Source organism: Corylus avellana, chromosome ca4 (assembly GCF_901000735.1).
Source record: "Corylus avellana chromosome ca4, CavTom2PMs-1.0".
Classification (NCBI taxonomy): domain Eukaryota; kingdom Viridiplantae; phylum Streptophyta; class Magnoliopsida; order Fagales; family Betulaceae; genus Corylus; species Corylus avellana.
The window spans coordinates 14761790-14789691 of NC_081544.1; the positions used below are offsets into that span (position 1 = coordinate 14761790).

At 39.4% G+C, this 27902-nt stretch overlaps 2 protein-coding genes across 2 annotated transcripts in view; one reads left to right on the plus strand and one right to left on the minus strand.

Moving 5' to 3' along the window:
• LOC132178108 (protein TIC 40, chloroplastic-like) overlaps positions 1 to 22651 on the plus strand; it is a 37726-nt gene extending 15075 nt beyond the window's left edge. Inside the window, exons 5-10 of the mRNA XM_059590565.1 lie at positions 2641 to 2899; positions 12694 to 12791; positions 12876 to 13008; positions 18106 to 18178; positions 21780 to 21820; positions 22602 to 22651. Of these exons, the coding sequence (XP_059446548.1) occupies positions 2641 to 2899; positions 12694 to 12791; positions 12876 to 13008; positions 18106 to 18178; positions 21780 to 21820; positions 22602 to 22651 (654 nt within the window). The remainder of the gene's footprint in view (positions 1 to 2640; positions 2900 to 12693; positions 12792 to 12875; positions 13009 to 18105; positions 18179 to 21779; positions 21821 to 22601) is intronic.
• Positions 22652 to 25235: 2584 nt separating this feature from the next.
• On the minus strand, positions 25236 to 26306 carry LOC132178109 (uncharacterized). Its single transcript, XM_059590566.1, has 3 exons — positions 25843 to 26306; positions 25594 to 25755; positions 25236 to 25533 (listed from the first exon to the last, which is right to left on the minus strand). The coding sequence occupies exons 1-3, from the start codon at positions 26304 to 26306 to the stop codon at positions 25236 to 25238; spliced, it is 924 nt and encodes a 307-aa protein (XP_059446549.1).
• Positions 26307 to 27902: the final 1596 nt, after the last annotated feature.

Below are 27902 nucleotides of genomic sequence, written 5' to 3' on the forward strand. Positions count from 1 at the left end.
AGCTGGTGTGGTGGAAATTAAGGATTTTCATCCTATCAACTTAGCGGGAGGTGTGTCAAAAATTATATCTAAAGCATTGGCAAATAGGTCGACGTACTGGGGAAGATTGTCTGAAGTTCTCAGAATGCGTTTATCAGAGGTAGACAAATTTTGGACTCTGTATTGGTGGTGAATGAATGTTTGGATAGTCGGATTCGATCTGAGGAGCCGGGAATATCTTTTAAATTTCAATTGGAGAAGGCTTATGATGATGTCAATCTGGGAATTTCTGCTATTTTTGTTGAAGTGATGTGGTTTTGGGGAGAGATTGAGAGGTTGGATAGATTATTGTATTTCTATGGTGCGGTTTTCCTTTCTTATTAAGGGATCTCATTTTGGCTTCTTTAGTATTTCATGTAGATTACTTTAGGGGGATCCATTGTCTCCATTATTGTTTGTTTGTTATGGAGGTATTAACTAGGATGATATCTGCAACAGTGGATAGCGGGCTTTTATCTGGATTTTTGGTGGGATTGAGGAATCATGAGGAGATGATTGTGTTGCATTTGTTGTTTGCAGATGATACGTTGATCTTTTGTGAGCCTAGTTGTGAACAACTCCGTAACTTGAGATGTCTTTTCTTATGTTTTGAAGCAGTGTTGGGATTGAAGATGAGCTTGTCTAGGTCAAAGATTGTTCCTGGTAGGCGATGTGGAAGGCTTGGCTACCATTCTTGGGTGTAGAGTGGCTTCGTTGCCTATGAAGTATTTGTGTCTTCCTTCGGGAGCTCCTTACAAGGCTTTTACCATTTGAAATGGCATTATTGAGAAGATGCATAGGTTGGCAAGTTGGAAGAGACTTTATTTATCAAAGGGAGGTAGGTTAAAGTTGATAAAAAATAGTCTTTCTAATTTACCGACGTACTACTTGTCATTGTTTCATCAAGTGAAGTGGTCAAAAATGTGTACCCTAATCATTTTAGAGGGTTTGGAGGTAAAAAATCTGATTTAGTTTGATCAAGTCCTTTTGGATAAGTGGTTGTGGAGGTATGTTATGGGGAGGGAGGCCCTGTGGATATTGGTGGTGGGCTTTAAGTATGATAGTTTGAGAGGTGGCTGGTGTTCTAAGGAGTTTGGGGGCCCCCTTGGCGTGGGAGTGTGGAAATATATAAGGAGGGGTGGGAAGGTTTTTCTAAATTTGTCAGGTATGAGGTAAGAGATGGAACTAAGTTGCTGTTTTGGCATGATGTTTGGCGTGCAGAAGAGCCTTTAAATTTCTCATTTTTGAAATTATTCACTATTGCTCATGATAAGGATGTGTGGGTGGCAGATCATATGTAGTTCCGAAATGGAAATATTCATTGGAATATTATTTTTACAAGACCAGTGCATGATTGAGAGGTGGAAGTGGTCTCTATTTTTTCTTTTAGTTGTATTATGAAAGAGTAGGGCAAGGTAGTGAGGATAAAATTTGTTGGATTAAGGATATCATTTGAAGTTAAAGTCGTACTATCTGGTGTTGTCTACTCCGGTAAGCTTCCATTTTCCATGGAAGAGTATTTAGAAAGTTAAGGCTCCCTTGAGAATGGTGTTCTTTGTGTGAACAGCGGCTTGAGAAAAAATCTTAATTTTGGATAATTTACTTAGGAGGAATGTTATGGTTGTGAATTAGTGTCGTATATGCAAGAAAAATTGAGAGTCTATTGATCACCTTCTTCTTCATTGTGAGGTGGAAATAGAACTGTGGAGTGCACTTTTCCAGTTGTTTGGTGTTGTATGGGTCATGCCTCGTAGGGTGAGCAAGTTGTTGAAGAGTTGGAGGGGACAATTGGAACACCGTACTGTTTTGAAAATATGAAAGTTGACTACTTTGTGTTTAAATGTGAGGTATTTGGAGAGAGAGGAATGAAAGGAGCCTTGAAGATCATGAGATTGTGATGTTAGAGATGAAGAAGATGATGTTCCAATCCTTTTATACTTGGAAGACTAGCATGAAATAATTTGCATATTTCTAATTGTTTTGAGTTTTGGGTATTTTGTTCTTCATTTCCTACACTTTAGGGGTTATCTGTGTATACTTCTTGTATACTAGGGTTGTGTCCACTCCCTTAATTATGTATTAGGCCTTTAGCATCTGGACAGCAGCACCCTTACGCATGGGTTACGTACTTTACTTTAACAGACTAAAATGAAACATGCAAGTAGCCCTTAGTGTGGTGTGGTTGTTCGGGCTTTCTTTTTTTCCGGGGGGGATGGTTCTAGGTGTTGGTGTGGCATGTGTCCATTATTCATACATCCATTGGAGATTATGTTTACTCAACTATATGAGGATTACGAAGTCTCACAAACCCTAGCACCATTACAACTTGGATTATGGACTTCAATCTCAGAGTTGCAATTTGATTTGAAGACATAATCATAACAAATCCATGCACACAAAATGTATACATGCACGCATGCACCGGTATTTATTTTATGTCAAAGTAAATATATATTTGGTATTTTATTTTGTTTTGCCTTTATCAGTTTGTTGTAAGATTTGTGTATCATCTCTTCTTCTAGAAGACGTAGCTTTGGATCCTTTATGGCAATAGTAGAATTCAACCTTGCACTTTTTCCACATGTATTCTAATTTGTACAAAATTTACTGTTAATCTTTCAGAAGTATGCAATGCAACAAGCTTTCAAGACAATGATGGGACAGATGAATTCTCAAAATAACCAGTTCAACGATACAGCTTTTTCTTCGGGTTCACCTTTTCCATTTTCTATGCCTTCAATGCCAGCTCCTTCAACCTCACCTCCTCCAGTCACTTCTCATTCTGCTGTTACAGTAGATGTGCCTGCAACAAATGTGGAAGCAGCACCTACAACTGTTGTGAAAGATGAATCAGAAGTAAAAAAGGAATCGAAGAGACTCGGTAATAATTAACTTCTTAGCATCTTCATAACATGCCGTATGTGCCTGTTATAGTTCAAATGCAATATGTGTGAGGACTTTGAAGATGTTGCTCCAGTTTAGATATATATCTTATTTATTACCTTCTTCCTTTTTGCTTATATTTGTCGTACTTTTAGTGACTTCTACATCCCTAATATAGAGTTTCTTACTGATTTAAAAAGTCATATTTTTAGGTTAAAATTAAAAATCTTCTAAATCTAATTTTGATGCTTGAACTTATTGAACTTCAAATATTGATGAATTGCAGTCTTACTTTTTAAATAACTGATGTCCGTTCTAAATTCAAAGTTTGAAAAATTGTTGTAAACAGAGGTAGAAATTTCACGACTGTTATCTATTCTTGTGGAAAATGAGTAACTTATCTAGGCCAGGAATCATTCTGTGGCTATTTTAGGCGTTAGGGGAGGAAATAAATACACCTGTTGTTTTGTATTGATGCACATAAGAAAGTTTCTAAAAACTGCCTGGATTTGCACTAAGAAATTCTCAGCACAGTATAAAAGAGCGGAGATTTATAATAAAATTGTAGAACTTACCTTTTGAGATATACTTTTGCTACCTCTAGAGTTAGTCTCCTGTTGATTGAAGTCTTTAGGTAGTGTTTTAATAGTTCGGCTTTTAATTCAGAAAGAATATTCCACTCCTTCAAATTTTTACCAAAGCTTAGTCATTATACCCTTTGCCACTGGCATAGGTTTCTTTTTTTTTTTGATAAATTTTTTTTTATTATTTTAATTGCGGGAGTCGAACCCAGTCCCTAGTGCATGCCCAACCTCATGGGAATTCCCTTGAGACCATTGAACTACCACCACTGGCATAGGTTTCTACCCTTTTCTTTTTTCTTCTGTAGTTTTTTCTTCTCTAAGAGCACATTTTTGGATGTAGCGATTCGTATCTTTCCATTCTCCTTTTTCAGGCTCAATAATATTTTTCTTAGCTACTCCAAGTAGTACACCCTTTAACAATGAGTATTCTTTGGTCCTTCCCATTCTTCACCATCTGTTTTGGTCAAAGCTCCTTACTTGATGCAGGTTGGATAACAGTCGGGCATTTGGTACTGCGATCGAGCGCATGGTGTGACTGCAATTGAGCGCTCGGTCTGTGATCGATTGCCTGCGTGCTGCAATTGAGCGCACGCGGGACCTTTATGTTATTTTCTGCGTTTTAATTAGGTTAAACTGTCTTTATTTCATTGTTTTAGTAGGATTAGGGTTTTGAGAGTCAATATTGCGTTATTTATTAGGTTTAAGGTTTTAGGGGTATTTATGTCATATTTTATTAGGTTTGTGAGTCTTGGGGCTATAAATACATGCTTATAGCCTCTAATTTATCAGTAGTTTATGAATATTATTTGGTTTTCTCAATAAGAATACTCAGAGTTGAGTTTCTTTATTACTTTTCCTTAAATTCATAGATAGCATCTATTGATTTGAGAAGGTTTCTTTGATTCTTGTGATAGTCTCACAATCTTAGAAATATTTATTCCTTCTACTTCTTGTTTTCTTATTCATCACTATCCATTGCTGCATCAGTTGGTATCAGAGCTCAAGTTACTTTCCATGAATGGGGAGGAGCAACCGTCTAGCAGACATGAACGAAGTGCACGTGTGCACGGTGGCAGCACGTAAGGAGCAACCGGCGATTCGTTAGCGGCACATAGAGGAGAGGTTTGGTGGTCTAATCGTGCGGAAGAAGGGGCGTGCGCGCACCCAACACGGGGTCCCTACTAATCACTTGGCCGACATGGATGGTCCGAGCGTTCGTCGTCGTCAACCAAGACCGCGGTACGCAGGGGCTGGAGACAAATTTATCGTTGAGGGTGAACCTGTCAATCCTTATGCGAGGCGCAAAATGCGGAAGGAATTTCCAACGGCACAAGCCCATGCTATATCACGGGACGCAGGCGTCAAGCTCGACACCCAAAAAGAAACGATAGAAAAGTCCGGAAAAAAGAGGGTGCCTAGGGAGGCGGCAGAGATGATGAATCAATCGGCGATTCGTTGGCAATGCATGAAGGATGATGTGGAGATACTGCGGAAACAAATAGAGGCCTTCACGACCCGAGTTAACAACATGGGTGGCCCTAAAGTTTGCCACTATCAAACAACTCCACGCTTTGTGAATGAACATAATGTGGTTGTCGCTTGTAGGACGCAATCTCAACGACGGAAGGCATGGATTGAGACGGAGATGCCGCGACAGGCCAATTTGACCATTATTCGCGAGCCTCAAATCCATCAACCAAATCCATATTCTGTGGAGTTCGTTGATGAAGAGTTTAGACATGAAGATGTTGAAGATCCTTCGCAAGGATTCGTGGATTGGAATTCTCCACCAACCTATGATGAGGTGCCCGAAGAAGATGACTCATGGGAAGAGGAAAGACCTACGGAGGAGCACAAAAAAGATGGGTTTTTTCCCATGTTTGGCGGTCTCTATCCCGAAGAAGATGACCCATTGGAAGAGGAAGAATACACGGTTGACATTGACGACTATGAAGAGGTTGATGAAAACGTTTCAGGTGAAGTGCCTAATTTTAATGATGAAGAGGTTGCTTATGTTGATTTCCTTGGTGTTGAAGATATTTTAAATTCACCTAACGAAGATTATGGTGAGTTTTATGCGGATGAGGAAAATTATATCTTCACAAGGGAAATAATGGTTGACCCGTTCTTGAGTATTTTCATGGCACGTGGAAGGGAGAAGGAACGAGAAAAGTATGGCAAATCTGAGATATTGCCAAGTAGCGTGTGGGGCTTTCACGACAACCATCAAGGTATTTCGATGATGAGAAGCGCCACTCTTATTGTGGGGTGGTATTTTGTCTTGATCTTGAGGAACGACGAGTGGAATGAGTTGATTGGGCATCCGAAGGACCGTGGAAAGAACCGGCCGAATTCGAGGATGAATTCTCTCCAACCAGGGGAGAATGATGCAGGTTGGATAACAGTCGGGCGTCTGGTACTACAATCGAGCACACGCTGTGACTGCGATCGAGCGCTCGGTCTACGATCGATTGCTTGCGTCCTGCGATCAAGCGCACGCAGGACCTTTATGTTATTTTCTGCGTTTTAATTAGGTCAAGCCATCTTTATTTCCTTGTTTTAGTAGGATTAGGGTTTTGGGAGTCAATATTGCGTTATTTTATTAGGTTTAGGGTTTTGTGGGTATTTATGTCATATTTTATTAGGTTTATGAGTCTTGGGGCTATAAATACATGCTTATAGCCTCTAATTTATCAGTAGTTTATGAATATTATGTGGTTTTCTCAATAAGAATACTCAGAGTTGAGTTTCTTCATTACTTTTCCTTAAATTCATAGATAGCATCTATTGATTTGAAAAGGTTTCTTTGATTCTTGTGATAGTCTCACAATCTTAGAAATATTTATCCCTTCTACTTGCTGTTTTCTTACCCATGCTATCATTCTGTTATTAAGTCATTTATTGGCTCATTCGAAATGAATGGACATTAGATATTGTTCGTGGCCGCATGAGGTTATGTTCTGGCATATCTCGTTGGAGGATTGCGTAGTGTTTGTTTGTCAATTCAATATGGGTTATTTGGGATACTTTTATGTTGAAGCCAAATCATTCAAAGTTCGGTCTGAGATTGGGAATAACGGCATTTGACTGGTGGACCGGGACAAAGGAGTATACCGAGCAGTGCATTTGGGTAAGTCATCAATGCGGTGGCTGACAAAAACGGTGGATGAAATGATTAGAGGAGATGAAACCTTGGATTTTTGCAGGACTTTTAGAATGGGTAATTCAATGAACGTTGCACATCAAAGAGTGAATAGCCATGGGAGATTCCTGGAGGTAATGGAGTACGATGCGGGATGGAGGAGTTTCATCATTATTCCTGAAAGTCGAGAATAGAATGGGTGGTTGGGTTGTGGTGATCAATTGAGGAAGCTGTCTAGCTATTTTGAGAAGGTAGATGTTATCAATAGCAAGCTTTGTAAGAATCCTGAGGAAGCGCTGGTGTTGCCGTGAATGGAGCAAGGAAAATGGTCCTTTGTGGAGTTCCTGGTAAGGAAAGGTAAAGCCCAGGAGCAAGTGCTAGTGAGCAAGGGTATGATTGGTATTCTGGGTACCCATAAGGAAAGTGGAATGAAAGATTTCAAGAGGAAGATTATGCAGCTGTTACCCAAGAATCTTGGTAGGAATAATGGTAGAGACAACTTAAGTTTTCTTTATGTGGATGGGGAGGATACTAGTCCAATTTGGGTTGAAAGAAGATTTTGCTTTCCTTTAAATAGGAAATCGATAGTTATTTAGTGATATTAGAATTGGGTCATGGATTTAGGGCTGGTTCTGATGACTCAATGGGCAAGGCTAAAGGAGACGAAAAGGCATTGGGGAATAAAGGGGTGGGCTTTAAAGATTTGGGTTGGAAGGAGGTTGGGTTCGATTTATAAGCTCATAAAGGAGGAAGGGTTGAAACACATATAGATAATATGAAACATTTAGCCCCCTCCACTAAGGTTAAGTTATCAGTAAGTTCAAAAGAGGAATTTTGGCTGCTATCAGAAGAGGTTGATCCTTTATGTGGGACAGTCAATCAGCGGCAATTTCAACCAATGCGTTTAGGATGGATAGTGAAGGAAGGAAAAGAGGAGGGGTCTAGCAAGATGAGTGCGACAGGCAATGCTTCGGTAGATGACCGAAGAGTAGAGGTGAGTGGTCAAGGATCAGAGAAAGAGGTTGTTGGGGTATCAGAGAAAGCTCAGAGTGTAACATAACAATGGCCGGAGAAAGTGGGTGTTGCTTAGAAAAGACCGATTGGTATGTATATGAGATGAGTAAGTTTCAGGTTGTTGATGGGCAACAAATTTCTGGGAATTCATGGCACTTGTGGAGAATGAGGAGGGAGAAGGTGGCATCGAGGGTGGTAAGGGCAGGTTATTCTAGGGAGATGTGTTTTGACCATGATTTGGCCATGGTGAACTGTATATAAGAGGAAAGTGGGGGAACTGCGATACTGAAAATTCATATGCTAGCTTTATGTGGGGTAAAAGGAGGGACTTATTCGGTGTCCTCAGATTGGTGGTTGAGAGGTAAAAGAATTTTGTCACTTAGTAGGATTGTCATGCGAAAGTTTTGAGGATCAACTTATGGCTCTGTTCATTGCGATTGAAGCTAATCGACCTCATAGTGGGATGAGTAGTGTTCCAGATTTAAGTAGGAAAGCTAGTAACAGAGGAAATCCTGAGTTAAAGAGATTGGTATGTTCAGTGAATTATGATGTTAAGGGTGGTCAATCTCATAGAGTGACCGGAAAGGCGAGGGGTAACAAATGTTCTTTATGAAACCTAAGATTATATCATGGAATGTGAGAGGCCTGAATGATACTGAGAAAAGAATGGGGATTAGAGTGCTTCTTTTTTTGATAAGTAATGATGATATAAAGCAAAAGCGTAGAGGGGCGCAATCCATATACACGGGAAGTATAAAAAGAGAGCGCCTAAGAGGGAGAAAAATGAAAGAGAAAGTCAAAAAAACTAATCACTAAAAGAGCTAGCCAAGCGGCCGTTCAAGAGTAAAGAGTAAAGGAGCGCAGAAGGGGATTAGAGTGCTTCTAAGGGAGTGGAATGATGATACTCTGTGTTTGCAGGAGACAAAAATGAAGGTTAGTACTAGAGAGGTGGTTTGTAGTTGACGGAGTTGTCTTAATGTGCGTTGGCTATATTTGGGGTTAAGAGGGGCGTCATGAGGTATTTTGTTAATGTGGGATAGACGAGTGATGGTGAAGATTGAGGTATGTGTGGGTAGGTTTTTCGTAGTGTGTTCTTTTAGATGTATTACTAGGAATTTCGAATGGGCATATGCAAGTGTTTATGGACCAAATGATAATGTGGACAGATGTCTTTGGGATGAGCTAGTTGGATTAATAAGTTGGTGGGGGCATCCCATGGTGTATTTGGGGGTGGGGAGGGCGGTTCAATGCAGTCCAATATCCGTGTGAAAGATGTCTTTTGGATGAGCTATTTGCATTAATAAGTTGGTGGGAGATGCCGTGGTGTGTATATATATATATATATATATATATATATATTTTTTTTTGGGGGTGTTTCAATGTAGTCCGATATCCATGTGAAAGATGAGGCAAGTCAGAGAAAAAACAAGGGATGGTTGAATTTTCAGAATTTATTTGTGTTCAGGGGCTCATGGATTTTCCATTGGTAGGGGGATTTTCACTTGGTCTAATAATCGAGATGTTGAGGCATGATCGAAAATTGGTATATTCTTGATATCACCGAAGTGGGAGGAATTATTTTCGAATGTCTGAGGTGGGAGGAATTATTTTTGAATGTTTCTCAGAGATGCCTTCCTAAATTATTATCTGATCACTTTCTATTGATGTTGGATTGTGGTGTGGGGAGTAGGCATTTCGGCTTTGTTTGGCAAAGCCTTTTCCTTAGATAATGTAGTTGATGTGAAAAAAAAGTGAAAATGTGGTATGGAAAAGCGAAAAAGTTTTGTTTTATAGTGATTTTTTTATTTGAATAGTAATAAAAAGTGAATGATGTGATATAAAAAGTAAAAAAAGTTGGAATGTTTTGATATTGATTTTTTTGGAAAATGGTGCATGAACAAGTAACAAAGGAAAGAAAGGCTTTGACAAAGCCTTCAAGCTTGATAATATGTGTCTACACTTAGAGGGTTTTATAGAGTAGGTGAAAAATTCGTGGGGATCCTATAATTATGAGGGTGTTCCTAGTTATGTGTTGGCACAAAAATTGGAAGCATTGAAATCTGATTTGAAGAAATTGAATGAAGAGTTCTTCGGTAATGTAGGTACGCGCAAGAATGATAGATGGTGGGGGGGACTTTGTGAACTGGATTTGATTGTGGAGGAACGATCGTTAACTGAAGATGAAAAATTGTAGAAATAAGCCTTTTTCTAGAGAACTACGGAGGAGTATCTTTCTGGAAGAAGTGAGTCAGAGACAAGTATCAAGGGCCCTTTAGTTGAGAGGGAGACAATAATACTAAATTTTTCCTTTGTTTGGCAAATTTGCATAGAAGAAATAATTTGGTGGAGTCTCTTATGGTTAATGGGAATATGACGACTGATTCAATAGTAATAAAGGAACATATTGTGAATTTTGATGAACCATTGTATTTTGAACAATGTATGTGGAGACCATAGGTGGATGGCTTCTCATTCCCTTCGATTGATGAGAAGGAGAAAAATTGGTTGGAAAGAGAATTTGAGGAGAGTGTAGTGTTGGAGGTGATGAATAATTTCAATGGGGATAAGGCGCCAGGACCAAGGGATTTTCTATGGCTTTTTTCCAAGGTGGTGTTAAAAGAGGACATTATTGTGGTGGTCAAGGAGTTCTATAGTCAACAGAAGTTCGAAAAGAGCTTCAATGCTACTTTTGTATCTCTCATTCCGAAGAAAGTTGGGGCGGTGGAAATTAAGGATTTTTGTCCTATCAACTTATTGGGAGGCATGTACAAAATTATTTCTAAAGTTTTGGAAAATAGGTTGGTATTGCGGAAAATTGTCTCAAGTTCTTAGAATGCATTTATCAAGGGTAGACAACTTCTGGATTCAGTCTTGGTGGCTAATGAATGTTTGGATAGTCGGATTCAATCTAGGGAGCCGGGAATATTATGTAAATTAGATTTGGAGAAGGCTTATGACCATTTCAACTGGGTGTTTCTATTCTATTTGTTGAAGACATGTGGCTTTTCAGGAGAGATGGCGAGGTTGGATAGATTACTGCATATCTACAATGCGGTTTTCTATTATTATTAATGGGTCTCGTTCGGGCTTTTTTAATAGTTCGCGTGGATTAAAATAGGGGGATCCACCGTCTCCATTATTGTTTGTGGTTATTATGGAGGCATTAAGCAGGATATTGTCTGTTTTGGTAGATAGTGGGCTTATATCTGGATTTTGGTGGGATCAAGGAATCCTGAGGTAATGATGGTGTCGCATTTGTTGTTCGCAGATGATAAGTTCATATTTTGTTTGTGTTATGGTGATGGAGTGGTGTTACATGTGTAAACAATGTTGAGAATCCATTGACCATCTATTCCTGCATTGTGAGGTTGCAACTGAGATATGGAATGCGTTTCTTCAACTCTTTGGTGTTAGTTGGGTTATGCCGCGAAAGGTGAGTGATTGCTTGTGGAGTTGGAGGGGACGGTTGGGTAATCGGCTTGCTTTGCACATGTGGAGGCTGATTCCATTGTGTGTGATGTGATGTCGATGGCGAGAACGGAATGTACACAGCTTTGAGGATTGTGAGAGCGACATTATTGAGTTGAAGAAATTGGCGTTAAATACTATGTTCTCTTGGAGAGTGACTTGGTCTTGCATGTGTCTACATTTTCTGATTTCTTAGAGCTTTGTAATTCATTTTCTAGTCAGTAAGGGATACTTTGTATACATCCTGTGTACTTGGGTTGCGCCCTTCTGCGTGTTTGATAATATATATTACTTACAAAAAAAAAAATGGTGAAGAACTTCGTAACTTGAGATACCTTTTTCTTATGTTATGAAGCGGTGTCGGGGATGAAGATCAACTTGTCCAAATTCGAGATTGTTCCCATAGGCGAGCGAGGTGGGGGATGTTGAGGGTTTGGTTAGCATTCTTAGGTGTAGAGTGGGTTCGTTGCCGATAAAGTATTTGGGTCTTCCGTTCGAAGCTCCTTATAAGGCTTCTACCAATTAGAATGGCATTATTGAGAAGATGTAACATAGGTTGGCGGGTTGAAAAGGCCTTTGTTTATCATTGGGAGACAGATTAACTTTGATAAAAAGTGCTGTTTCTAATTTACCATTGTATTACATGGCCCTTTTCCCAATTACAGTAGGAGTGGCTAATCGGCTAGAAAAACTTTTGAGGGACTTTCTTTGTGGGGTATTGGTGATGATTTTAAGTTTCATCTAGTGAAGTGGTTGAAAATATGTACATCGAAGATCTATAATTTGATATAAGACATCTAAAAGCAGAGAATAAATTCTTCCACTTGCCCTCATCCAGTTGAAAAATTAGGCTTGTAGCTCTTATTATGTATTTGTGCTTATGTGTGCATGTAAAGAACTAAGATTTAAATTAGATCCAAGATGTCTAAAAGCAGAGAAGAAATCCTCCAATTGCCTTCATTGAGTTGAAAAATGATCCCGAAGACTCATTTTCAATCCAAGTGTTGGGACTGTTATGCTATTGCAAATGATACTACTCTGATGTCTATTAAGCTAGTTTCTCCAACACTGACCTAGATACAACCTAAAAAGTCCTGAACAAATAACTCCCTATGAGCAGTGCAATGAATAAAAATGATGCTCTGAATTGCTGTCAACAAAAAAAGAATGCCATTTTTGCTAGAACTTTTCCTACCAAATGGTCTCCTAGAAAAATCAACCCCTAGACCTCCTTCCAATGCCCGATAATAAGATCTTATGTAAAATTTCTTTCCATCACAGTAACTTGCACCACATCAAGTAAATCAAAGTTTTCAATAGATAAATATACAATTAATTTGATGCATATACCTCAAAATAGCAAATAATTTTCAACAGATTCAAGCTGCCTTGTCTACTGCAATATCAAACAATTTGGGTAGTAAAATTTTCAAAGTTCTTCTCCATACCTTAAGTTCTACCGAAATTGAGTTCAACTAGATTTTTGTCACTTACCAATAAAATTAAAAAGAGTTCGACTTTAAATAGAAAAAGATCCTGGAAGGAGCTTTCATATTAGAACTCTAATCCAACTTGTACTAACAGCTTTCGTAGATGTTTCTCCGGAAGAAGCTGAGCAAAAGAGCCCTTATGAAAGTTTAAAAGATGCCAGTGGAACAAGTTCGTTCAAGGATGCTCAGGTGGTAAGTATTTGTTGTTGAGCTTTTGAACGAGCTGTGATGTTTAAGTTAATGTCTTAAGGTTTAACTATTTGAGCATTTTTTAAGGTTTCTCAAAATGGAGCTGCTTCTGAGCGCATAGGTGGTTCTGAATGGTCCCAAGCTACCACTAACCCTGCAGGTTCTGAGTTGTTCCAATCTACCCGTAACTCCACTGCTTCTGAGGGGTCCCAATCTTCGGGTATGTAGTCAATTGCTTTTATTATTATTATTACTAGATTGCATTGACCATTTGCAGTCCTTCGTTACATGGTTTGCTCCCTCAGTTTTATTACTGGCTTTTCTGTTAACTTCTGTTTCTAGTAAGTGTAATATCTTAAATCTATACCAGGACTTGTTTTACTGATATCATGTAGATGAGTTCTTTAATTCTAGAATTTATTTCTTAGTTCAAGATTTCTATATGGTCTTGATGGGTAGTTGGTTGTTGTAGATGGAAGTATTTGGCGTCAGGAGTAACTAATCGTTCACCAAGGAATTAATGAAATTTGTTTAGAGTTTAATAGGCAATCTGCTCACAAGTTTTATGTTGTGTAGTGCTAACTTCATTGAAAATATAAATATAATTTCAAATCAATATCTTAGTCATCAAAGTTCTTTGAAGCAATATTAATTGAAAAACTTGGTTGGAAATGACAGCCTATTGCAACTCACACCCTCCAATATTAGTCATTAATGTATCTTCGAAATTAATGTTTGAATTCATGGTACAAATTTTACACTGCTTTGGCATCTCTTAAAAACAATTTAAGTGAATTTCCAGTGTTTTTCTATATTGGTTTCATATGATATAACATGACATTTATGAGTGTTTATTTCCTTATGCATTAACAAAAGAAGGGATTTTGGCAATCCTGATTATCAGATTTTGCAATTTTAAAAATTATTCTTACTTTCAATTTTGTTCGTGAACTTTTACAAATCATATATTTGACTAGTGTTGACCACCTCTGCCACATTACCTCAAGCACCACCAAACCACTCTACCACTTTCCCCACCTCCACCATTTTTGTTACATCTTATTAGATTTTGAAGTCCTAATTTCTTAAGAACACAAACTAGAAGATTCTTTGAATGGGTCTCACCAATTATGCATCTTTTCAATAAAACTTTCTACACAAACAACATATATTTAAATCCAATGGTTTATTACCTTTATTCTTCCACCTCTCCTTTACTCACTTGTTCAAGATTTTTTTTATTTTTCTAATCATGTAGTTATCCCCAAAACCCATTGGAATAGTCTTAATTTCTGTCTTTGTTTAATTCTGTAACCAGTTATTTGTTAGTTCTGTGACCGGTTCTTTGTTAGTCAGGCTTTTCATTTTCTTCCTTCCGCTTGTTCACTTTCTTCTTCAGCTTCTTCCACCTGCTTTGATACCACTGTGTGAAAACAGCTGCCTTCTTAACATTGTTGATGTTTCAAGCAAAATTATTGAGTTTTAATTTTTTTGGTAGGCTGCATGGGCTCTTGTTTGAAACCAGCGAAAATCCTTTCTTTTGATCAAAGCACTAGAATTTTGAGACTCCACCTTGGCCTTTTCTTTCATTGGTAAAATTAACATGTACAGAACTGAACCAGCTGCATACTGACTTAGAAAACATAAACTGAGACTTGATCTGAAATTAACTCTACAATGCCCCAAGAGGGCCCACATGACTTTATCTATCCCAAATCAAGCTTGAGCTCTGCTAGCCGTTTCTGCCTCTTTGTCTTCAAGATTTCTGCGTCCATGTTTTTCATGTATAAGACAATGGAGAGTTTTGGTTGTATGCTTTGTGTATAAGTGCTTTGCGGTAAATTTTTATTGAAAATATATATGCAAGACAGTGTGGCTAGGCTGCACAAAAACCAAATCTTGCAGAAGGCTAAGAAAAGTCTGGAAGCAATTTAGTCTATGTATTATCTTATCTATCTGTCATTATTTTTTTTTTTGATAAATAAGTAATTCATTGAAAAGCGTAGAGCAATGCAACCCTAGTACACAGGATATATATAAAGAAAGGCCTCACTAAAGGCAAAAAGAGGAACATAAAGACAAAAATTGAGGCATAGTGTAAAACTGAGACACATTAAAAGCGTCTGCCCAATAAAACAGAGTCTAGATAAACAGCTTTTTGAGCTCATCCAGCGTCCTTTCTTGATCTTCAAAACATCTTGCATTCCGCCCTCTCTAAATAGTCCACATTAGACATAGTGGGGCTATTCGCCACACCTCCTTTGCTGCCTTTGCTTAACTATTACCTCTCTGACCGTGCCAACAAGCTAACAAATCTGCCACCCTTCTAGACATGACCCATGTGACATCAATTGAGTAAATAACACACTCCATAAAGCTCATGCTACTTCACAGTGAAGGAGAAGATGGTTGACAGATGTGTCACTCTGCTTACACATACTTCCACCACAATGATACCTCCCTTACGCAAGTTCTCTGAAGTCAGAATCTTTCCAAGAGTTGCCGTCCACACAAAGAAACTTACTATCAATAGAACTTTAACTTTCCATACATTACTCCACGAGAAAGAGGAAGCTACCACATCTGTCCCCGAAGAAGAAAGCATGCGAAAAAAAGACCTCACCTCAAAAATCTTTCATTTGGAAGGAGTTCACCACATGCAGTCCACCCCCCCAGTCGACTATGAAAGGCATATAACTTTCCAAAAAAAGTCATCACCACCTCTACCTCCCAATTCTGGACCGCTCTTAAAAAAGGAACATTCCACTGTATAACACCATTGGACAGCTGCATATGATCCCTAACCCATACCTCCTTATTACTCGCAATTCGAAATAATTCAGGAAAAACTTCCTTCAAAGACTGATCCCTACACCAAGTATCATGCCAAGACCTAATGTGGGAACCATCTCCTATTCCAAATCTAATAAATCTCAAGAAAAATCCTCACCCTCTCCTAATAGGTTTCCACATGCGAAGTCCATAAGGGCCTTCCACCACCTTCGTACACCAACCACCATTCATGCACCCATATTTGACCTCAACAACCAACTTCCAATACGCTTCCCTTTCTGTAGCATATCGCCATAACCATTTTCCCAATAAAGCGAGATTGAAATTGCACAGGTTCCGAATTCCCAAACCACCTCCTTGCATGGGAGAGCAAATTTGAGACCATTTCACTAAGTGGAACTTAGGGTCCTCATTGAGACCACCCCATAGGAAATCTCGTTGTAGCTTCTCCAATATGTTCGCCACACTCACAGGAATAGGGAATAGAGACAAAAAAATACGTAGGAAGGTTGAACAAAGTGCTTTTAATCAGTGTGATCCTCCCGCCCTTTGATAAATATAGTCTCTTCCAACCCGCCAATTTCCTTCCTATCGTCTCAACAATACCTGTCCAAATGGTGGTAGACTTGTATGGCGCCCCCAGAGGAAGACCCAAATATTTCATAGGTAATCCTGCCACCTTGCAACCAAAAATACTCGCCAGCCCATCAACATCCTTTACCTCACCAGTTGGAACAATCTCAGACTTCAGCAAATTAATTTTTAACCCCGAGACAGCTTCAAAGCATAGAAAAAGACTGCAAATTTCGGAGTTGGTCGTCGTTTGCCCCACAAAATATCAATGTATCATCAGCAAACAAGAAATGTGAGACACTGAATCCGGGATTATTTCTTGTTCCCACTGAAAAACCAACAAGAAGGCCACTATGTTCTGTAGCCACCATCATTCTACTCAGTGCCTCCATAACAATAACAAATAGGAAAGGAGATAGCAGAGCCCATTGTCTTAAACCTCGAGTACTACTAAAAAATCTGAGGGTCCTCCATTAATCAAAACTGAATCTCGAACTGTAGAAATACAAAAAGCTATCCAATCTCTCAATTTCTCCCCAAACCCACTTTGTTGCAATATGAATAGTAAAAAATCTCAATACACATGATCATACGCCTTTTCTAGGTCCAACTTACATAACAAATTGGGTTACCCAGATCTGAGACGGCTATTAATGCATTTATTAGCTATCAGAACTGAATCCAAAATTTGTCTCCCCTTAATGTACGCATTTTATGACTTCGATATGATCTTCTCTAACACTGTTTTCAATCGATTTGCTAACACTTTAAAAATCAATTTGTACGCAACACCCACCAAATTTATAGGTCGAAAGTCCTTTAGCTTGTCTGCCCCTGCTTTCTTAGGAATTAGCGCTATAAATGTTGCATTCAGACTTTTCTGAAAACTCCCCTTGCTATGGAATTCTCTGAAAACAGCCATTATATCTGCTTTAATCACTCCCTAACATGTATGCACAAAACCCAAGGAAAAGCCATTAGGACCCGGTGGCTTGTCTCCTTGTAACTCCTTAACTACCTCAAACACCTCACTCTCTTCAAAATCCCTTTCTAACCACAAGCCCTCCTCACTTCCAATAGATTGAAAGGATAAATCATTAGATATAGGCCTCCAACTACAACTCTCAGTGAACAAGTGTGTATAAAACAGAACAATATGCGCCTTGATATTTGTGGCTTCTGAAGACAGAGAGCCATTGACAATTAAAGACTCAATGGCATTGTTCCTTCTATTTGAGTTCGCCATCCTGTGAAAAAATTGTGTTCTTATCCCCCTCCCACAACCATAGAGCCCGAGATTTCTGACGCCAGCTAACTTCCTTACACAACAGCAATCTCTCCAACTCCATAGACAACTCATCTTTGCTCCTCCTTTCCTCCTCTTCCTGACATTAGAACTATTGACAAGGCCATCTCTAGGTTCATTATATCAGGACATCATATACTATTCAAAAAATATTAAAGTAGTAAAGAATATAAATGCATCTAGGCAGTTGTTTAGATTCTTTGGAGGAAAATTTTGGAGTCTTTTACGCTGAAAGTTGATGTATCCTTTGTTGCTACTAGATATTAAATATGTCCTTGAATTTGTTGATTGTCTTTATAGTTATTAGACCATGCTCATATCAAATAGATGTTGTTTGTATTCCTGTTACTTTTAAAACATATACATATATGATGGTGATTTAATGCATGTATTATGTGCAAGGGCACATGTTTGTCTGCTAGGTTCATTGCTGTATCCTATTACATGCTGTGAATGCATGTCTCTTGTTTCATACAAAATTTTGTTCCTCAGATCCCACTTTTGTCATACAATGGATATGATTTAACTATTTGCATGAGTATGACTTCTAATGGCAGACTATTTTTGCCATATTAATCTCAGTTTTTGTTTTTCTTAAGATTTAATCAGATATTCTAAGTATGTTCTTATTTTATATTTGGATAGGAAAATCTGTCATATCGGTGGAAGTTTTGGAGAAAATGATGGAAGATCCAACAGTGCAGAAGATGGTTTATCCGTAATATGGCTTCTTTGTCTATTTAACATTTTATGCTTTTCTAATTATTATAATGATCTATCTTGCGTTGTGCTGTTTAAATTTCTTCCTGAACATTTCTTCTTGTTGCTAAGGTTTAAACATTAATTAGATATTAGAAGTTTCAATAATCACATCCATGTCTTCGATATGTGCAATATGCAAAGCAATTTGATGTCAGATATTTTCTTTTTCTCAATCCACAGCTTTAAAGAACATGATCGTAGGTCCAATAATCAAAGATTAATAGATCTGTTTTCTGCCCAAAATGGGAAGAGGCTACCATTATTAGCGTACTGACGACATGGTTTACAGTCTAGTGCTAGAGTTCTCTGAACTATAGGTCCCACTCTGACTCTACCAGATCTGCTCGTAGGAGTGCCTGTAAAAAGGAAAAAGAAAAAGAAAAGATAAAAAATAAAAACTCATCCTCACTTTTATCACCAAATATACTTCTTGTTTTTATATTTAAAACTATGCAAGCAACTTGATTTCATATACCGTTCCTTTTCCCTTTGCTTGTAAATGTAATTCCACGTGTATTTCATCATAGATTTTTTCTTTCTTTCGTTCTCTTTTTGGGAAAGAAGGGGAGAATTAAGAATTTCGTTCAACCAAAGTAGAAGAACAAAAGATCTGCAAGTCAGCAGTAACAGAGAACACAAGCAGCTGAACTAGCTGCCAACAAATACACAAGTAACTATCTAACAAACCTGACCCAAATCAAGTTCAATCAGAAATACAAAAAGGATTTCTCCAAGGACAACAACTAGCTTTGTTTTGAATGGTGTTTTGAGTTCCTGGGAATCCGTCTCATCTTTGATTTGATGCCACACAAATTGGAAATTGGTTATCTTTAATGTTGTGCCAGACCTCAATAATGAAGGTAATCTCCTAATACAATGCTAACTCTGACAAAATTTTGTTGGTCCCCTTTAACAAAATTAAAAATTGGAAGATGTAATCTAGGAGAGCTCTAAAAAAATTTAGTGTTTTGTCATACATGTCTGTAGAAAGATAGATGTACATCTGTAAATAAGTATGTACTTTTGATGTGTCTTTTTGTACGTATTCCATAGCTTTGGTACTATAACATAGCATTGAAAAGGAAACTGAAAGGACTAAGATGTCGGCTATTATAGGCCGGCTCGCTGAATGCTGAACCTTGTACATTAAGGCCAAAGACCTTCAACTGGAAAAGTTACTTCCTTATTTCATGGAAGATTCACCCTGTAATATACTTTTAATATTACTGCGCCATAGGTGGACCAAAACTTCAACATGCTATAACTCCTTACCTGTATCTCAAGTATGCCACATTGTTCACCAAATGTGCGTCAACATGACACCCCACACTTGGATAGGACACATTGGGTACGTCCTATACATATATCATATATCAACTAGCTTTCTTTACTTATTTTTTGTCGCTGTTTCCTATCCCTGCATCCGTGGCAAAGCGTATGGAGAAGATTCAACGTGATTTCTTATGGGGTGGGATTAATGATGAGTTTAAGTTTCATTTGGTTAGTTGGAACAAGGTTTGTTCTCCGATCTCTGAGAGAGGTTTAGGGATCCGAAATTTGCGTGTGATGAATCAAGCTTTGTTGGGGAAATGGTTGTGGAGATTTGCTCATGAGAAAGAGGCTTGGTGGAGGAAGATCTTGGTGGCTAAGCATGGTGCGGTTTGGGGCGGTTGGCGTTCTAGGGATCCTAGTGGTCCACATGGGGTGGGGCTATGGAAGCATATATGTAGGGGGTGGAGGTCACTTCGAGGTCACTTCAGATTTGTCCCTGGTCTTGGGTCCAACATCAGGTTTTGGGAGGACATCTGGTGTGGTGACATGTCTCTCAAGGATGCTTTTCCTGGACTCTTCAATATTGCCACCAATAAGGATGCATCTATTGCGGATAACAGGGAGTGTCTAAATGGCTCTGTGCAGTGGAACGTGTCCTTCATTTGCAGGGTTCATGATTGGGAAGTGGAGGTCTTGGCCTCTTTCTACACGCTCTTGTATGCGCATTCGAGGAGTGGAGTAGGGGAGGATAGGATGTGGTGGATCTCTTCTCGTAAAGGAACTTTTGAGGTAAGATCTTATTACAAGATCCTTGCTTCTACAAATCCCATCCCTTTCCCTTGGAAAAGTATTTGGCGCACTAAGGTTCCTTCAAGAGTGGCTTTCTTTGTTTGGACGGCCGTGCTTGGGAAGACTCTAACATTGGATAATGTTCGGAAGAGAGGTATTGTAGTGGTAAATCGTTGTTGCATGTGTGAATCGGATGGGGAGTCAGTTGATCATCTCTTTCTTCATTGTGGGGTTGCGCGTATCTTGTGGAATGCCGTGTTCTCTTAGTTTGGTTTGTGTTGGGTGATGCCTGGTTGTGTTAGGGAGTTGTATGCTTCTTGGTGGGTGGGTGGCAAGTCTCGCAGTGCTGTTGTGTGGAAGATAGTTCCTCTTTGCCTCATGTGGTGCATCTGGAGTGAGAGAAATGCTAGATGTTTCGAGGACTCATCTAGGAATATAGAGGACCTTGTACACTTTTTCTTGTACACTCTTTTCACTTGGACTACTGGCTAGCTAGCGCCTATAGTGATTAGCTTCCCTGACTTTCTTTTTATGTTTTCTTCTTCTTTTTCTTCCTCTTAGTCGCTCTCTTGTATACTCCCTGTGTACTAGGGTTGCGCCCCTCTGCGCTCTTTAATACATCTTTTTACTTATCAAAAAAAAAAAAAATATATAGATTTTTGAACATCATAAATTTTGATCTAGTAAACTTGTAATTATACATATATTTAGACAGTAGATGAATCAATGATTTACCATAATTTTTCTAATTAATCTACTTCTGGATCAACTCATGCAAGAGGTCCAAGTTCCTTTGATTTCTTACATTTTTTGTATACCCGAGCATTTCATAAGTGTTATCATGTTTGTAGATTTCATTGACTTGGGTTTTGTAGCAGTTGTCTGGGTGGCATTGGAAATACATGCTGTCAGGGTCATAAATTACAAATAGTTGGCCTTAGGAACTCTCCAGTAATTTGAGATGTTAGGATCTGTGACAGCATTTCGTAAGTGTTTCATGTTTGTAGATTTCATGGACTTGGATTTTGTAGCAGTTGTCTGGGTGGCATTGGAAATGCATGCTGTCAGGGTCAGAAATTACAAATACTTGGCCTTAGGAACTCTCCAGTAATTTGAGATGCTAGGATCTGTGACAGTGTACAACAGTCAGATGCTTTACATGCTATTATTATGCCAAGGTGGCTGTTCTAATGTTGCAATGATTGATACTTGGTGTTCTGTCTTCTATCTGGGATAAGTTTCATTTATTCTATTTTTTGTCTTTTTCATCTAATTGTTTCTGCTTGCATATAAGTATGTCGTTGATCTTCTTTCATTCTTGTCACACATGTTATTACTAAGCATTGCTCCACAGAAGTTATAATTGTTTGTGCATACTTAAGTAAATTATCTAGAAATTAGTAACATTGTGTCTTCTGCTATGCCTGTTCTAGCATATATCATTATTATTGGTTTCGGATTTTGTGAAAGTGAATTCTCTTCATATTTCTTTGCAGCCATTTACCGGAGGAGTTCAGGAATCCTGACACCTTAAAATGTAAGTTAATTCAATATTTACCAGCGCAAATGTTTGGAGCACTGTAAACAGTCTCTATACCCCATCCATCTCTAAAAGAAATAAAAAATAGAATAATGTCACTCTTTTACTTCCTTTTTTTTTTTTTGTTTTTTTTTTTGTCCCCTTTTGAGAATGGTTGATCATCGTTCTAGTCTGGAAAAACCTTATATAATTGAATGGAACACACATAACAATATTTCCATTTTTTAGAACCTTAGATGTCAGTTGTGGAAACAATTGATTAGAACTTTATTTTATTTTATTTTTTTAGCATTTTTGTCTGGTGGATGTGATGTGTTTTGTCTGGTGGATGTGATGTGTCTTCCTTCATTAAGGGTTTGTGCATCAGTATCATTCTTATTGCCTGAAATATCTGGTCCTGTTTTTGGGTGGGTTTTGTTTGGTTTGGGTGTTGGGTCTTTCTTGTGCTTGCTTTACTTGAGTGTTTCCTGTTGTATACTGTATGTGTATTTAGGGGCGCCTTACACTTTTTATAAATTTCTCTTTACTTATATATATATATATATATATATATATATATATGGTCTCGTTTTGTACATTTCCATTCCTTTTTAATTGCAAGTGAATAATTTCTATTATGTCATTGGAGCTACACATCATTAGTCTATAAAGCTAGAATTAATTTTGTTTCTCCAGATCATGAGGTATTGAGTCTAGTTATTTCATGCAAATTTCAGTCTTGGCTTGTTATTTTACACAGCACTAAACTATTAAGGTTTTTTTTTTTTTTTTTTAATAGGGATGCTACAAAATCCACAATATCGTCAACAACTTGAGGAGATGCTGTAAGACCTTTTTCACCTTTTATTCATACGATCTTGTTGAGACTGCAATATAGTAATGCAGAGATTTTGTGAACAAGTGCTTTGGAAGACATGCTGTAGTATTTTTATTAAAGCTGTGAACAGATTATGCCAAAGCAATCATTTTTATGTTTTGGTGTAATGTTTTTTTATTTTTTTTATTTTGATAAGTAGAGTCAATGTATTAAAAAGCGCAAGGGGTGCAACTCATGTACACAGAGAGTATACAAAAGAGTCCACTACATAAGCTTTAAACTGAAAAAGACGCACAGAGATCTATAAATTCTGCAAGCATTGAAGCTTGCAAAGAATATCCCAAGACCCTCCATGAGAAAGTGTTTGGGGCACCCTTTTCTTCAATTCTATAATTCCCATTTCACAATCCTCAAAACTCCGCGCATTCCTTTCTCTCCATAAGGACCACATTACTCATAAAGGGGCCATCCTCCAAAGTTGCATGACTGTCCGCTTCCCCTTTGCCTTCTCCAACTTCCCAGGCATTCCTTCAAACTCCCCGGCATCACCCACGTTATACCAAATAGCAGAAGAATCATATTCCATACTTCTACAGCAGCTTCACAATGCACTAAAAGGTGATCAATAGATTCGCCACTCTTCTTACACATACAATACTACTCCGTCACAATGATATTTTTCTTTTGTAGGTTGTCTAATGTTAAAATTTTTCCCATAACCGCCGTCCATACGAAGAAAGCCACCACGGAGGAGCTTTACTCTTCCAAATAAGCTTCCACGGGCCATCCACCAGAGCTGGATTAAATCTTCACCTTGTAGAATGACTTTACCTCAAAAATTTCCTCTTCGAGAGAATCCAACTGATTTTATCTACCCCATCATGCCTTACCTGTTGGGAATACAGCATTTCGAAAAATCTCGAAACCTCCTCCAGTTCCCAATCATGCGCAGGCCGAATAAACCTTACATTCCAATAAATAGCACCATTTACCATCTCCATATTCTCCTCCACCCATGCCACCTTTACACATGCTATATTGAACAAGGTGGGAAACAAATTCTGCAGTGATACCTCCCCACACTACACATCCTGCCAAAATAAAACACGAGACCCGGTTCTTACCTCAAAACACATGTTGCTTAAACTCATCCCACCCCCTTCGGATACTTTTCCACATTCCCACCCCATACAACCCTCCTACCTCCTTGAAACACCAATCACCCCTCATCACCTCATATTTATTCTCCACTAATTTCCTCCACCACGCATCTCTTTCATTTGCAAATCTCCACAACCATTTACCCAATAAAGCTCGATTAAATTGAATCAAATTCTTTACCCCTAATCCCCCCGCCTCCGTAGGCATGCAAATTTTGGACCAATTTACCAAGTGGAACTTGAACTCGTCACCTTCACCTCCCCACAGAAAATTTCTTTGTATTTTTTTGATCCGCTTCGCCACAGTCGCTGGAATTTGAAACAGTAATAAGTAGTATGTGGGTATGCTAGATAGCGTACTCTTGATCAACATTAGTCTCCCACCCTTGGATAAATACATACGCTTCCACCCTGCCAACTTCATCTCCATCTTCTCTATGACCTTATTCCATATAGAGGGGTCCTTATTATGAGCCCCCAAAGGTAGCCCCAAATATATAAACGGCATCGAATCCACTCCACACCCAAGTATACTTGCCAATCCTTCTACATCTTCCACCTCACCTCTAGGAGCAATCACAAATTTTGATAAATTTATTTTCAGCCCCGAAACTGCTTCAAAACACAACAACAGACATCTCAAGTTCCGAAGTTGTTCCACCTTTGGCTCGCAAAATATAATAGTATCATCTGCAAATAATAAGTGCGACACTTCCATTACCTTATCAAACCGCGAACCCACCGAGAAACCAACCATAAGCTCTCTCTCCGCCATTGCCTTCATCATCCTACTAAATGCCTCCATCACCAACACAAATAATAAAGGGGACAAAGGATCCCATTGTCTCACTCCCCAAGAACTACTAAAAAAATCTGCCGGTGTTCCATTAATGAGCACGAAAAAGCGTACAGTAGAGACACAATGATGAATCCAACCTCTCCACCTTTCCCCGAAACCGCATCTCTCTAACATGTATAATAAAAAGTCCCAGTTGACATGATCATAAGCCTTCTCCAAATCCAACTTGCAAATAAGACCCGATTCCCCAGCTCGAATCCGGCTATCCACACATTCATTCGCCATTAAAACAAAATCCAAAATTTGTCTACCTGGTATAAATGCATTTTGTGTATGTGACACAAGCTTCCCCATTACTGAGTTCAACCGACTAACCAAAACCTTCAAGATTATTTTATACACCCCACTTACCAAAATAATAAGTCGAAAATCCTTTATGTCCACCGCCCCAGCTTTCTTTGGAATAAGCGCAACAAATGTAGCATTAATGCTCTTCTCAAATTTACCACTATCATGAAATTCCTTGAAAACCGCCATCATGTCCTCCTTAAGCATCTCCCAACATTTCTGATAGAACGCCATAGTAAAGCCATCCGGTCTAGGTGCTTTATCACCCTTCAATTTCCTCACCACCCCCTAAACCTCTTCTTCCTCAAAACCTTTCTCCATCCACAATCTCTCCCCTTCCTCTATGGAATTAAGATGTTCCATCGAAGGATCTAAGAATGAGGTTGGTCTCCCCTGACACTGCTCAAAATACAGAGCTTTATAAAAATGCACAATATGATCCTGTATAGCTGCCGGATCCTCGGTCCTACTCCCACCCACCATCATTGCTGCAACCGTGCTATTTCTCTTATGCGAGTTTGCCAACCTATGGAAGAACTTCGTATTCCGATCGCCCTCTTTCAGCCACAATGCTCTAGATTTCTGCCTTCAACTCATTTCTTCGTGAAAGAGTGTCTTCTCTAAGTTTTGGGAACACTCATCTCACCTAATTGTCTCCTCCTCCGTTAAATCTCTACTTTCTGCTATGCTATCCAACCCACCCAATACCTCCTCCAATTCCTTACTTTTTCCTATGTCTCCAAAAACCTCCACATTCCATTTTTTGAGATCCCCTTTCAAAGCTTTCAACTTTCGAGCCAACACATAACTGGAGTTACCTTCGAAAGAATAAGAGTTCCACCAGCTCTTGACCTACTCCACGAACCCCTCCGCTTGCAACCACATATTCTCAAACCTGAAGGGTATATGACCCCTCCTTCCAATTCCACACTCCAATATCACTGGAAAGTGATCTGATAATACTCTAGGAAACCTTTTTTGGCATACATCTAGATAGCGTTCCTCCCATTCTTCAGATATCAAAAATCTATCAAGTCTAGACCTTGCACGCCGATTAGACCAAGTGAGCCCTCCTACCATTGGAAGATCGCTAAGCCCATGCTCGAAAATAAAATCAGCAAAAGCAGTCATTGCTTGCGTTTGTCTTGTAGCACGTAATCGTTCTCCAGGGTTACGCACGACATTAAAATCCCCTCCCACACACCAAGGTCGATCCCACACATTCATTACACCTCCCAATTCATCCCAAAAAGTGCTTCGGATACCAGCATCATTTGGCCCATAAACACCCGCAAAAGCCCACTCAAAATTATCTGTGACACTTCGGAAGACACAGGCTACTACAAAATGCCTACACATTCCTCGACCTTCTCCACCACTCGTTGATCCCACATTAATAAAATACCTCTGGATGCACCCGTAGATCTCAAGTATAGCCAACCAACATGATTACACCCCCACACACTCCGAATCACCTCAATATTAATAACCTCCACTCTCTTAGTCTCCTCCTAATCTTCACTCTTTTCTCCGGCTCATTCATACCTCGCACATTCCACAAAATTATTTTTGGCTTCATTAACAAAATTTTCCAGCCCTCCCTTTTCCATTCACTTTACGCGATCCCTTCGCATCATAGTTCACTGTGCTTTCCAACCGTTTTAATTCACAATTTCCTCGATTCCCCACTTTATCATTCCCATGTTGACCACTGCCCCTTCGCCCATTTGCTCTATTGGTCTCAATGGCAGTAAACAGTGCCAGCAACTCCTCCTCATGCCCATTGCACTTGAGCCCCAATTCTTGACAAAATTCTAGCACCCTTTCTAAAACCCAATCCGAAGACACAGATTGAGTTAATCCCGCTCCCATAACAGCTAAAGGTGGAATATCTAAGAACTTTGCCCCAAAAGTTCATCTAGTAGGCCAACCCTTTCTATTATTTCACCAACCCCCTCACCAACACCCAGACACTGCTCGGTCTCCCTCGACTCCACCGTTTCTTCAACATCCCCACCTTCAGATTTCTCCGTAGGTGTCACCACAAACAAACCCACCTCACTAGTAGTTTCTGCGCCACCTGGTCCCTTAGTTGTCGCATGTGCGTCTCCGGCAGTCTTTCCGGCAAGGTCTGGCCTTTTCGAAAGCTTACCCACGAACTGACCCATAGCTTCTATAGCTCCAAACGAATCTGTTCTCCCCTCTTCGGCCCTGTCTGCGTCAATCTCATCCTACTCAGCTATCCCTGTTGCCACCTTGCCTCCTGTCACCATCTCTAGTGCCATGAAAACGAAGCCGACAGGGTCTGGGCCGTCTCTGGTACCGTCTTCAGCCATCTCTGTCTTGTTTTCAGCTTGCCCAGCGTGTCCTTCCTTCTCATCGCATGTTCTGTGCTGATAAACTCCTTTGATTGCTCCAGCGTCCTACTCCGATCATTCGCCAGCAATTCTGCAATCGCCGGTTGGTCTGGGCCGTCTCCAGTACCATCTTCGGCCATCTCTGTCTTGTTTTCAGCTTGCCCAGCGTGTCCTCCCTTCTCATTGGCATGTTCAGTGCCGAGAACCTCCTTTGAATGCTCGGGCGTCCTACTCCGATCATTTGCCGGCGATTCTGCAGTCACCAGTTGGTCTGGGCCGTCTCCAGTACCATCTTCGGCCATCTCTGTCTTGTTTTCAGCCTGCCCAGCATGTCCTTCCTTCTCATCGGCATGTTCAGTGCCGAGAACCTCCTTTGATTGCTCCGGCGTCCTACTCCGATCATTCACCGGCGATTCTGCAATCGCCGATTGATACATGCGGTCCACTGTTTTTGGGCGCCATCTTCTGGTTCTGGGTGGGTAACGGCGTACGTATATCTTATGGTATCAATTGATTATTTGAAGTCTTGTGGGTTTGTCTACTGGCTCCACAACTAGTTTGGACTGATCAGGCCCATTCTTGTTCTCCCCTCTTGGGG

Coding starts and splice junctions, on each gene's coding strand:
- LOC132178109 (XM_059590566.1), bottom strand. CDS start 26,306: ATGTGTAGGCATTTTGTAGTAGCCTGTGTCTTCCGAAGTGTCACAGAT. Junction 25,756..25,842: donor AGGGGTCATATACCCTTCAG/GTTTGAGAATAT, acceptor AGGTAACTCCAG/TTATGTGTTGGCTCGAAAGT. Junction 25,534..25,593: donor ACGGAGGAGGAGACAATTAG/GTGAGATGAGTG, acceptor AATGAGTTGAAG/GCAGAAATCTAGAGCATTGT.